The 12,929-nt window shown below is 40.7% G+C and overlaps 1 protein-coding gene across 1 annotated transcript in view; it reads left to right on the forward strand.

The window, feature by feature from the left end:
- plxna2 (plexin A2) overlaps window positions 1-12,929 on the forward strand; it is a 226,167-nt gene that overhangs the window by 156,645 nt on the left and 56,593 nt on the right. Inside the window, exons 13-15 of the mRNA XM_088919992.1 lie at window positions 2,807-2,958; window positions 9,623-9,740; window positions 12,012-12,148. Coding sequence (XP_088776118.1) covers window positions 2,807-2,958; window positions 9,623-9,740; window positions 12,012-12,148 — 407 coding nt within the window. The remainder of the gene's footprint in view (window positions 1-2,806; window positions 2,959-9,622; window positions 9,741-12,011; window positions 12,149-12,929) is intronic.

Raw genomic sequence — 12,929 nt, forward strand, 5'->3', positions numbered from 1 at the left:
CCACCTCCTGAAACTGTCAGTCCTGCTCCTGGGTTGTTCTGGTGTACGGGGAAGTAGGCAGAGGGATTAGAGCCTCATCCCACAGGTCTCACTGAAAAATGAAACAGTGAAGCAGACAGGCTTGAACATATGCAAGCGGAAACATGCCACCTTTCTAACAAACAGGATTACATTCCTGATTCAGAGTTCTGGAAGGACAATGGAAGCCTGTGGAAAAATTGATTTTCTCTATTCCTAGTCTAGAGTCTAGGCATTCTGGTCTACTAAGCCTCACTTAGGACAGAAACTGGGGTGTACCTTTCTTGTCAAGACTGCTTCAATCTACATGCCCAAAACCCGAGACTGAAGCCTCCTTTTTAATGAGATGTGTCCACCTGACCAAGAGTTAGGTGAATCTACAGGAGTCAGTGTTAGAATTAAGATCTAAGAATTCCCTGCATTTATATAACAACTTTCATCCCAAAGGATGAAAGGATGCTTTACATATAGGAGGGGGCCCACTTTTATCTCGGAAGTACAATCTCCACCTGGGTGACGGAAATCAGCCATTATTCACCATCAGCTCCTCTACACATCAGATCAGGTGGAAAAGTGAGAAAGCCCTTTAGGTAGACCAGATTGTACTAACTTGTAGTGGAATTTAGCCTGTAGTTCCCCTGCTGTTTTGGACAGTGCCATGGGATCTTTAATGACAAAGTAATCAGGATATCAGTTTGTGTCATATCCACAGGACAGTGCCTTCCACAGAACAGCATCCCAGGTCAATGTACCTGGGGCATTGGTTTGTAAATTCTACTCCAGTGGGAAGAGTGCCTCCTGCTGGTTCTCCAACACCACTTACAGAAACAACTTCCATCCCAGTACTGACCAAGGATGGCAGGCTAGACGGTGTTGTCACTTCCTTTATATCTCTGTTTATAATGGAACCAAAGTATTGCATCAGGCCTATTTGGCCCATGGCTTTCTGCCTCTCAGTTTTGTTAGATTTCCACTTCCCTCTTCATACTGTATGTGACTGGTCCTAGGGCAGTGATTCTAAAGCCATATTTCATGGTGGCAAAACATAGGGAATTACAGCCCTGATGGTGTTGTCTTCTTGTAAATATTCACTTTTACGTGGAAAGTTAATGAGGAGAAGGTCTACTGTACTTTGATTTCAATAATTCCCTGGAATTGTTGTGCCTCACTAAAATATACTGTTGATCTTTTTGCAGAAACCTTGGTCTAGAGGGGTAGGGAGATGAACATTCCCTGTTATGGTGCAGTTAACTTTTCCTGTCATCTCACATTTTAGATACAGTGAAGAGCAAAGAATTTGCCAGATTCTGATTGGGGAAAAACAGTTTTCTTCACTTTGGCACTGTAGGTTACATAAAATGTGACTATAGACTGTCCTGGATGAAACATCAACACAGAACTCGAAGACATCTTGCTCAATATCCTGGAAGAATCCCCCTTCTGTCGCAGCAAGAGGCCAGGTGCATCATCACTGGGTTTATTTCATCTGGAGATCCCCAGAGTGCCTGTACTGCTCTGGGGCTTCAGAGGGATTTTGGAGCCCAGGATCCACAGTGCTCTTAAATGTGTGGTGTGAAGGATTATACTGTATAAATACAAAACATTTTCACCATTTGAAGAATTGCTCTTTGATACTAGAATTGTTCCATGTCTTGTGTCATCTCAGATACAGTAAATGTTTTCTTTTTTGTATATTTTAGCATCTTGTATTTTCAAGCATTAATAAAGGATGCATTTATTCTAACCCAGAGGCTTTTCAGTGGCACAACTACTCTTATGCAGAGAGTAATTAATGTCCACTAAATCTAGGCTACAAAATAGAACTCCCATTTGACAAAAGAAAAACATGGGGAGCATGAAACACTCTACTTTCATTATGGACCTTAAACCTGAACTCCAGGTTGGTAGCTAAGACTTCAAATAATGTCTTAAAAATGATTTACTCTTAAAAGACTAATAAAACCTCTTCTTTGGTTTTATTTTTAATTCTGCAATGCTATTCATGCATACCCAGAAATGTCCCATTGATTGTGTGTATCAGTGCCTGTATTGCACACTGAGTATGTGTATTCATCAGTGCATAGTTAGGAAATAAGACACTGGAGACCTGCCAAGAGTGAGCCACTTCTGAATTTTATAGTTTATAATCCAGGATGCTATTTAGAGCCAAGGCCATGCTGTGAAGCCATATTGTATTTTATTAGAAGGTGGCCAGTGATATAACCTCTAGTTAGATTTATTGTTTGTAGCACCAAGAGCAGAGACAAGAGACCACTAGTGAGAGTGGGTCACAGAAGCACTAGACAAGATACTGATTTTGTAACCGGGCTGCTCTGTGTAATCAAAGGCTGTGCTGTGCATTATGCTAAGCTTAATGAATACATACACAGCATGTACAGACCAAGCCCTAGCAGTATTCCAGCCTTTCAGAAATCTGGATATTCACAGTAAAGCTCTCTGTTATCCCCCTGTTCTCTTGCCTGGGTTTGAAGTAAATGTCAAGTATTTTGTCATCAAATTCTCTTATTATAGAGATTACTCATTTGTTTTAACGTTTGGTTGTAGTGGTGTATTACAAGCATGTTTTCTCAAAATCAAAATGAGCTGTTAAGCAGCACAGTATAGTATGATACGTACTGTATAAGCATGGGCGGTGGAAGATTTTAATTCCACACAAAGTTACCCAAGATCTACAGCTGAAATGCATTGCTCCAGATTGCATGTGACGCAGACCCCAGGAACTCATGCTGTCTCTCCCCCTGTCTCCTTGTCCTTCTTCTGCATGTAGGTGACCCCAGTGGCTGGGCCTCCAGAAGGGGGGACGCGCGTGACGATCCATGGGGTGAACCTGGGGCTGGCCTTCTCGGAGATCAAGGGGAACGTGCAAGTGGCTGGGGTACCGTGCACTCCGCAAGAGGATGGCTACATCATTGCCGAACAGTGAGTTCTCAGGGTGCCTCCAGACCACTGGGACTTAACTTAGCATTGACTTAACTGCGCAGCCATTAGTCTAAATTGCCTCAGATCACTGGAACATTTAGTCAAGGGCAGTGTCGATGATGTTTGTGGTCTCATGTTTTTTTGGAGGCACCAGTGCATTCATATCCAAATCATGTTCCTGTTTTGTCCTTGGAACTTAAGAAAGAATGCAAACAAGTGATGGTCGTTCAGTGCTCTGGCCCAATTGGTACAGTAGTTAGTAGCCTTCCTGTAAGCCATTTCTTACAGGAAGCCACGTGGCCAGGTAGCTTGTGCCATATTCCCGCAACCCTTTGGTAAAGAAGTACCTTCTATTTGAGGTGATTTACTCAAGGGAAATGTTAAAGAGCCACCAAACATCACAGCTCAGTACTTCAAATACTCACACTGTCCATTTTACCTTCCTTATTAGGAGTCTTCTGCATTTCTGGTGTTTATTTTTTGGCATGGCCATTTAACCTTGACTTTGGCCAATTCGGTTTCCCAGTTAACAACTTTTAAAGCTGCAAACTACGACTCAAGGCCTGAGCTGCTTTTCTCTTCACATCTCAGCCTCTGAGGGTTTTGCCACCGCAAAATCTCAAGCACACTTCACGGGTAACAGTGATCGCTAATCCCACAGCCTGTTTAATCCTTTTTCTACCATTAGAAATGCATGGAGTTTACAAAAAAATGGAACTACAATCTTAATAATTACAATTAATAATGATAAAAGAAAACATTTTACACCCGGAGGGTGAAGATTACGTTTTGCACAACTAAATAAAGATGCAGTGACAGCTAATTGCATTTTAAAGAGAGGTGTGTTTGCTGGAAACACCAGAAAAGTAGAATACTGCTTTTTAGTACTAGTTGTGTTAGTACTAATTAATTGGTGATCAAGTTCTGGTACTTTTTAATAATTAAGAAATCCAAAAATGCTTAAACGATCTCCATGAGTTACATGACTTTCAGGACACTGTGCACCATATTGTTATTATTATTAGGATGAGGAAGTAGATCCCACGTATCTTATATAGAGGGTATAGCCAGAGAAAGAGGTATAGCTGTGTGATGTCATTCAAGGAGCCTTAAGGCCATGCTGTGAGCAATGTGAATGCATTCAGTCAAGCATCACACACAGTTTTATACAGTATGTTTCTTAATCATTAAAAATTGAATTCTATTTCACAATAATGCCAAAGAAACAGCAGGAGATCTCATTACTAAGAAGGATAATAATGGTCTGGCTTGTATTGACACTTATGGTCTTTATGGTTTAGTGCTCCATAGCACTGTGTTGACGTACTAGAATGTGTACTAGCAGTATTAAAAGAAAATGAATCACAGGCAAGTTGAAAGCGGCAAAACAGGTGAATAAATGCTCAGCAAGCCACAGAGAGAAAATGGAAGCAGGGGGAAGTGGAGGTGTGAAACAAGATCACCTTGCCATTTTCATGGATGGTGAGTTGTCAGAATATTTCAAAGGAGATCCTCAGATCAATGAGTCTTTTCTAAAGCGTGCAACTTGTGTGATAGTTGTGTAGCACTGCAGAAGAGTCACTCCTGGCTTGTAACTTTATCCCTGAAGCTATTCAATAGCTGATTAATGGAGGGACTCCGTATGAGCAGTGATGGAGGAAGGCACCATCTCTCGCTGACTGGATGGATGATGGCAACTTTCAGCAACCCTGTGTGACAGTGCCCAGTGGCAGGAGTGATGTCACCCCTTTCTGACATTTACGTGAATTAGAATTGTCCTGTGATGGAGCACCTTGGTTTTTGGTGAGGAGAAGCTATTCAGAATCTAGGAAGTGACTCCATGCATGCTCAGAGTCTGCAAGTGACCAGGTTCAACTCCCAGCAGAGGTGAGGGGATCTGCAATTGTCACATGGTGCTAGTTTCCTCTAGTGATCCTCCATGGTATAAGCTAGGGGTGACTCTGTATTTCTGGGACATGTGAGATGCCAGTCTAGCTCTGGCAGGCACATCTGTCTGCATCTTGAACACGTTTCCCCTTTTGCAAGGAATTCATGCAATCATTTATATTTAAACCCCCTGCGACTCATGACAGATGCACAAACCTGAAGAGAAGGCATTCGGAGCTTCAATTGAACAACCGCTTGAGTTAACAAAGAAAGCTGTACAAAATGCCACAGTTGTTCAGTTATTCAGCTTGAGTTTCATGTCTGTCACATTTCTGTCCATGGATGTACAGTATGTTTGTGCCTCTCGGTGTGCATCAGCTGGACATTCATACAAAGATCATAATAGTAAAAACATGAATTAGACAACTCAGTTTTTTTCTGCTCCATGTTCTGCTATGTGATTTAGTTCATTTGAAGTTCATTTGGCAACATAAAGCAAAAGCAGTTTTTTATAAGAATGCCAATACATGGTACTGTATATAAGTACGGGCTTACCTTCTTAAAATTAACAGCACTTCTGTGCTCATGTTATATATTGTATGTAACCCAGCAGATGCTCAGTAACGTATACAGATGAACTATTTATATACAAATGTTTTGGAGATATAAATCTTTTTATACTTTGCTAAAACTGGGCAAATTCTGTGGTTTTCAAGGGGGGTATGAGGGTGCTCATTTGATGATGTTATGATGACAGGGTAGTGTCCATACAGTATATTGGAAGAAATCTTTCCAGAGGTGCTGAAATGTTCCAGGTGATTTTTCAGCATTGAATGTGTGACTGATGCTCTAAGGAATTCAGCTGGTACAGGACAGGCCTGTACCACTTTCCCATAGCGTGCTCAGTGAGTGGAATCCTTCTATGACATGTGCTGGCAGCAATTGTTAATTACTGTTGTACTGATATACTAACCAGCCTTCTCCATATAGCATTACTGTGCTGTTTGTCATTTAATGAATATTTACAACTCATGGAAATATGCAGAGGTGGAAGTGTGGGAGGGAAGTCTTGAACCATCTCAATCATTTCAGTTTGTTTCACAGCAGTGGGAACCATCCCCACATGCGAACCTAATAGGAGCTGCTCAATAAATAATCACTTTCTTGTGGATTTAGATAGAAAATTGCATCTCCAGTTGGTAGTGTCAACAATCAGACCCAGCCTGGAACTTTCAGGTTGGCCTAATTAGCTCACATTTGTCAGTTTCCCTGCGGTGAAAGTGGGTATTAGGGTCTGAGGTAGAGAAGAGCTCCCCATCCCTCAACATCTGTCACCGTTTTTTAGTTTTTCTATATTGTTAGGGAAATAGAGTCTTATTTCTTTGTATGCTACATGTTGCTTGTAAAACGCTTTTTGATTATTTTGTGTTTTGTTGCTATTATCTACAACAAAGTCAATTACTCCTCCAGGCATGGACAGTTATCATGGTTGAAACACCCCTGCACCCATAAAACATTTTCATGGTTCTGTAAGGCGTAGTTTTCAAAGCAGGGCAAAGTTCAGTAAACACACAGTAAGACTGCAGTAAAGCACAAGAAGCCACCATAAAAAACAGTGATGCAGCTAATTATGTGAGTTAACAGCTTGCCTTTATGAAGGTGGTGCAGCCCGGTTCAGTGAAAACAGAAAATCCATGTATAATTACTTGCTTTAGTTATTGTAAAGGTAAATCAGAGTTTTGTGAAATTAAAAATATGGAAAGGGAGCCAGTTAAAAAATTGGGAAGATCGACAGCGTGGGCTGGATGGAGAGGAATTGCTTTTCTCTTTCAGTTTGTGCTGAAAATAAATGTTAAGCCACAGCAGCTTATTGGTCTGCGATGGGTTCATGTAGGAGCTGTGTCCGGTTTTAATGTGTCTTTACACTAGGTCGGTGCACAGGCACAGCTGCACAGATAAGCCCTGAGTTAACAGACCAACGCACAGTATGTTTCTTAATACAGTATTACTTACTACAGCCAGTACCTCCATCATTGAGCAACACGATGACAGGTCCTCAAGTGTATGTTCACCAGGGCTCTGAGACATTGTTACAGTATATCTCTAATAGGAGAATTCCTCTGTTTGCTATAGCCCGAGTAATTGTTTTTAGACACTTCAGGGTTTGATTTTCCTGGGCTGGGTGAAATGCCACAGATTGTGCCCAACTTCATCTTAGCCTTTGCGGTTTGAGTCCTTATCAAGAAAAGCTGTGTAAAAATGAAAATAACAGAGCTGATATGAAACTGCACCGGCCTTAGTACGACAGTAACTTTTGATTCAGTTCAAAAGACTTCAGGATTTGCAAAGACACTGTGTGTTCCCTTTGCAGTGTTTCACTCTTAATCATTCAGCTTAGTACAGCTTGACCTGGAGCAGGGGGACAATACGGAATTATTCCCCAGGTTCATCGTTTCACTTCCTGTTTTACACCTTTGGTTGCCTAGCACAGCCAGACGTTTGGCCCCTCCCACTCTGCAGGCCCTCTCTGGGCCATTCTAATTGAAATGCGCACCGTTGCACTGGCTGCAGGGGACAATCTGTTAGTCGCTCGTGGCTCTGACAGTTTAATCCGAATGGGCTTCTGTTGGAGGGAATTCATTTATATTGCTGCAAAAAAACGTCAAAGGAAAATTAGAAAAAAGGCTTGGAACTGCAGAAGTGCAACTAAGTGGGAGTAGGGGATCTTTTGGTGGATGAGGTAGATTTGGTTGGCAGTGTTGCCTGCCCTCATATTTGGGCTGTTTCCACTTGTAGGAGATAGTAATACACAGTGTTTATGGATCTCCTGAGAGAACAAGCAACTGTAGAATTGAGTTTTGTGTGGATTCAGTACTTCTTCTGCCTCCTGTTCAACCATCTGTCCTACTGGAGTGTCTGTTTGTACCTGTACTGTGTGTATATGTTTGTGAGAGCTGCTGCTCACAAAAAAAAGTTTTTCTGGAGAGAGACAAGATTATCATTGTGGTCTTAATCACAGATACTAATTGAAAAGTTATGTATTAATCTTCCCCGAACTGTTCAAGACAGATTGTCCTGAGCATGTTATTAGTTTACCCATGTGACTGTGGCTCAGTATAACAAGTTGACACGATACGACAAGATGGCATTAACTTGCAGTCAGTCCTACTAGGCACTGCCTAGTAGGGCCAGTGATTAACTAGCAACCAGAATGAAGAATGACGTCAGGTACAGTGTAGCATTCTATCAGCTTTGAGTATATGCATTCCTGGAGAGTTTAATATCCATGGTTAACAAATTAAGTGGAAATTTCATTAAACTAAATTAGAAATTGCACTTTAAAGGAATAAATAAAAAGTCCCAATTCATAAGAAATATGACATCCGTCTCCATATTGGGAAGCACAAAGTACAGTGAAGCATAAGTTAACATCTTGGCATTAATATCTGTTTTCTGAACAATCTTAACTAGTTAAAGTGATAAAAAACTCAAATAAATAAGCAATTTACTTTTTTCTTGATTTTTTTATTTTTGCAAACAAACAACTGATCATAGCTCCAGTTCTGGGATTTTAATGAAATGTAACCCTTTTTCGGGTACAGTAAGGGCATATCTCAAAGAGACCTTTGAGTAATCTATGTATGTTAGACTACTAATTTCTTTTACAGCTCTTTCATGACCTTCTATCAAACTTTATCACAAGGCTATAAAAGAAACAGAAGGTTATATCTTCTGAAGTTGGTATCCCAGAACCCTACAAACAAGCTGTTATAAAAGATGGCCTGGAATGGAAATTGTTCAATGTTAATGAAAGATGGGTTTGTGATAAACCGTAAAAACGAGGACATTGTGAGGTGCACAGTGGTCTAATGCTGATTACACGCAGATTCATTTTATATCTAAAAAGTTTGTTCAGGAAAAAGTTACACCCAGTAAAGCCAGACAGTATGTGATGGTCAGATTAATAAAAATGCCCCTATATGCTCATGCATTGTAAACACTGAAAGGCTCATTTTAAACTGACTGTTTTATCAAATCACACTTTTTTACAAATGAAACTCATCACAGATCATCATGAGGCCCCACTACACATGCTTGAGGAGGTCAAGGCTCGGAAACGTTGGAGAATGTGCTCGTTGGGGATTCAAAAGTTAACGGCTTGCACACTTTATTGCTCACCACAAGAGCTAATCGATCCCTGCCTTCATTTTATTAGATCATTTGATCTCGCCACCTGATGATTGGGAGACTTCTGATCATGCTGGTGATAGAGCCCTATCGATCCCCTGTGAGAGCTAGCTTTTGCCGTGGAGAGGGGCAGTGGGTGGGTAGGGGGACTTCTTGCGTTGCTATACCCACAGGATGCTGCTGACCCACAAATGAGGGGAAGTCAGGACCCACACACCAGCTCCATAACTCAGATATGCTCATTAGTGCTGTGGCACGAATGGGTCTGTTGTTTTCTGCAATGGAATTACAAAAATGTACGCAATCACAGAGAAACTGCAAAACCACAACAGATAAGACCATCAGAAATACTGGTCATGGCAGCTACTATATGAATTTAGGGGGCTATTTGAATGGAAGTTCCAAAATACTGTTTATTTATTATTTTTGAGCTGTTCTTTTTCCTCAGGCCTTTCTCTGTATATGCCAGATGAATCCATTGTCCCATGTCCCAGTCTGTTTTTACCCATGGCTCAGTTTGAAAACTGACTCTGTGATGATGAGAAAGCCTCCTGGGGTCAACCCTCACACTGTCTGTGTTCCCTGGCAGGATCGTGTGCGAGATGAACCAGACGTCTCCGGACACTGAGCCCGGCCCGGTCCAGCTGTGTATTGGCGAGTGCAGGCCGGAGCTGAAGACCAGGTCCTCCCAGCTGTACTCCTTTGTGGTATGTCCTGCATCTCTCACCCACCACATTCTCCCACTGTGTATCTCAGGCTGACCTACAGTGCTGTAGACACTAGGCAGGAGAAACAGCTCCTCTCTGAACTGAGGTTCCTGATGATCAGGCTCATACTTTCTTATACTTTTCCCTGCATCTACAGGAAGCAGTTTTCTGTGTATCACTTTAGACTACACATTCAAATAAAGAAATGTTTTAGAAATTAAATACATTTCTTACCCATTAATAGAGTAATGGAAATATGACAGTAACAAGAACATAATTCTGACATCTCCTGAAATTTATGTAAAACTTGTAAACTGTTCTTTTTTTCTCTGCTTTATCACCATAGGTTATTAGTAGACAGTTGTAGTGAAAACCTAAACTGAGTTGTGATTGTTTTCTTCAGAGTTTTAATGTGAGATGCTAGTACTCCGCTACACTAAACGAAGAAGACAAAACTGAGTTTTGATGAGTGCAGTTCTTTTTATTTTTTGTGATCTTTATTTTATTAATATTCATTTGGTCCCAGTCTCATCTTGTTCAGTCCAGCATCTGCCCTCTTGTATTCTCAAGTACTATAGCTCTTTTTTCCTCCTTTTTAATGTACAATGACAATAAATGGCTTTTACAGCTAATATTGCCATTTATATTCATCACTTTGTAGGAACAATAGGGGCCTCTTTTATTTTGTTGCTATGTGATTGATATAGTGAAGAATCTTATCGTTTGATTAGGATGCGGGATGTGTCTTGAACAGCACACCAGTGAAACAATTAAATTACAAAAAAACAGATGCACATTTTCCTGTAATCTCTCCTTAGAAAGGAAGCAGGAGAGTGTACTGTTTTTACTTCTTCTGAATTAAAAACATTTGCAGAAGGCTAATCCACACTTCAAGCCTGCATTATTTAAACAGATTTAGTATTGGATTGCAGTGATGTCATCAGCTATCCTTGTGCTATTCAAAGAAAAGCCATGATACCTCATGTGCACTTAGCAGTTGGCTCACCCCAAGGGATACATCCAGTATATTTTCAGTAGTGATTTACTCGTATCATACATTCTACACAAACACCAAGGCTGGGAGAAACTGTAATCAGTAGCACAATACAGGAATAATTAGCTTTTACTCTACAATTAACAGGAATTTACAAGCCTAATTTTGGATTTCAAGAAGTGCATTAACCTTGCCTTCAGCTCTGCTGCAGTAGCTGCATGTTGATGCTCTGTAGATGCATTGCATATGGTGACCATGTTATTTGTATTGCACACAGCTGATGAACAATAATTAAGGCTTTGTTTAATCTTTAATCCTTGATTGCACATTACAGCACAAAAACCTTAATCACTAACCCATTCACAATCGTCAGACCTCTCTGTGTCCTTTGAGGGACGTGCTTCTCATTCAAAACTGAAAAATTCTAAAACTCTTAAGAAACAAAATTAATAGCAAGATCAGTTGACCTTCTTGCCAAGAAAGGTGTCTATATTCCTGCTGTAATGTCTGCATTCATCTGTCATTTTCATCTGTATACATAATTCTGTGTGTTTTCATTTTATTTTTTAACTTTATTGAATCATACTGTACATACCGTGTGTGTCCCCTCTACCAACACCAGGCAGCCTCACTACGTTAAGGAGGTTTTTGAAAGGTCTGACAAAGAATATTTTACTGGTATGCACAAAACATTGCATAAAGAGTACTATTTGCAATCATAAAACTGCGACACCTACAGCAGGGAAGCCTGAAAGTATTTATTTATTGTTTTGTTTTTGTAAGCTTTTAATGATATTGCTAATAATTTTATTATTATATAACAGCCTTTGCCGAGAATAATCTCAAGGCTTTTAACAAATCAAATGACAGAAACTAAATGTAGAGGACCCAGACATTACATATTCCAATCCAAAACTGCTGACATTTTGTACAAGAAAAGATTTTCTGAAACAATGAGAATACCCCTTATACAAGGATTATCAAACCCAGGTAAAAGCACAGTAAAGTGTATGATGGCACAGCAAAATCAGGCTAGGAGCATGCTAAAGGATAGGGATGCAAAGAACAGCATGATGTTGACTATGGAGACCCATGGCAAAGTAAATAGGCAGGAGGAGTGCTGTAATAATTTGGGAAAAGTCACAAAAACAACACAACAATTATTCCAGGGTTAACCTTCAGAAGGAAACAGGGCTGTCTCAGTGCCCAGGCTGGGTGAAGGTAATGTGATGCCCACCGGCATCAAGCCTGATTCTGGCTGCCCTGTTTCCTCACAGATGCCGTCGGTGCAGGGGGTGTCGCCAAGCCGAGGGCCGGAGTCTGGGGGCACCAAGGTGACCATCATGGGAGAGAACCTGGGCGCAGGCAGCAGTGTGACTGTGCTCTTCGGGAACCAGACCTGCGAGTTCTATGGGTGAGCTGCCCTCTTTTCATGCCCTTTCCCTGCATTTCTGTCTTCCGTGACCTCGCCTTAGTGAAACACTGACTCTGTCAAGACTAGCTCAGCCACAAAGTGTTCAAACCCACAAATTCATTTTGTTCAGAAAATGTCACCATTTGATACATCAACAGAGAATGTTGAGCTGAGCTGAAAGGATGCTCTTCTCTCCTACTGTGACTAAAAAATGTTGAATGTAGCTTTCATTTCAGGATAAGAATGATTTAATATACAGTATCAAAACTAAAATAACACATTCATTGACAGTTCTAACTTTAAGCCGATAAAGCACCCTCGAGCTCCAGAGCTCCAATAAAACTGCGGAAAGAAACTAACAGGAGTCCAAGTTGGTATAAACAACCAAATTCACTTTTGAAAGGCAAAGTTTTAATTTAGTATTTGAAGCATGGCTCAGCCTGTTAGCCATGTTATCATTGGGGATACTTGAATGGTATACTTCAATTGGCCAGAATTCTTGTATCATTTTTCTGATCCAGTAAAATAGCTCAAGTTACATCCTTCATGCAAGTTGCGGATTGATAATTCCAACAAAGGCCTCCACTGATGGTTCACTCTCTCAACTTCATTCTAAATAAGCAGGACTTGCCAGGAAGCTGCAGCCCTTCAGGACATCATTGATTTTTCTTCTACCTTCTGGTGTCAATAAGTAGTGTATATCTTAATAAGGCTTTGATGACTTGCTACATCAATTCTCTAATACTGAAGAATAAAACTTCAGATGCCCTTGTCGCTTCAC

The sequence above is a fragment of the Atractosteus spatula genome, chromosome 7 (genome assembly GCF_055471065.1).
Source record: "Atractosteus spatula isolate fAtrSpa1 chromosome 7, fAtrSpa1.hap1, whole genome shotgun sequence".
Lineage (NCBI taxonomy): Eukaryota > Metazoa > Chordata > Actinopteri > Semionotiformes > Lepisosteidae > Atractosteus > Atractosteus spatula.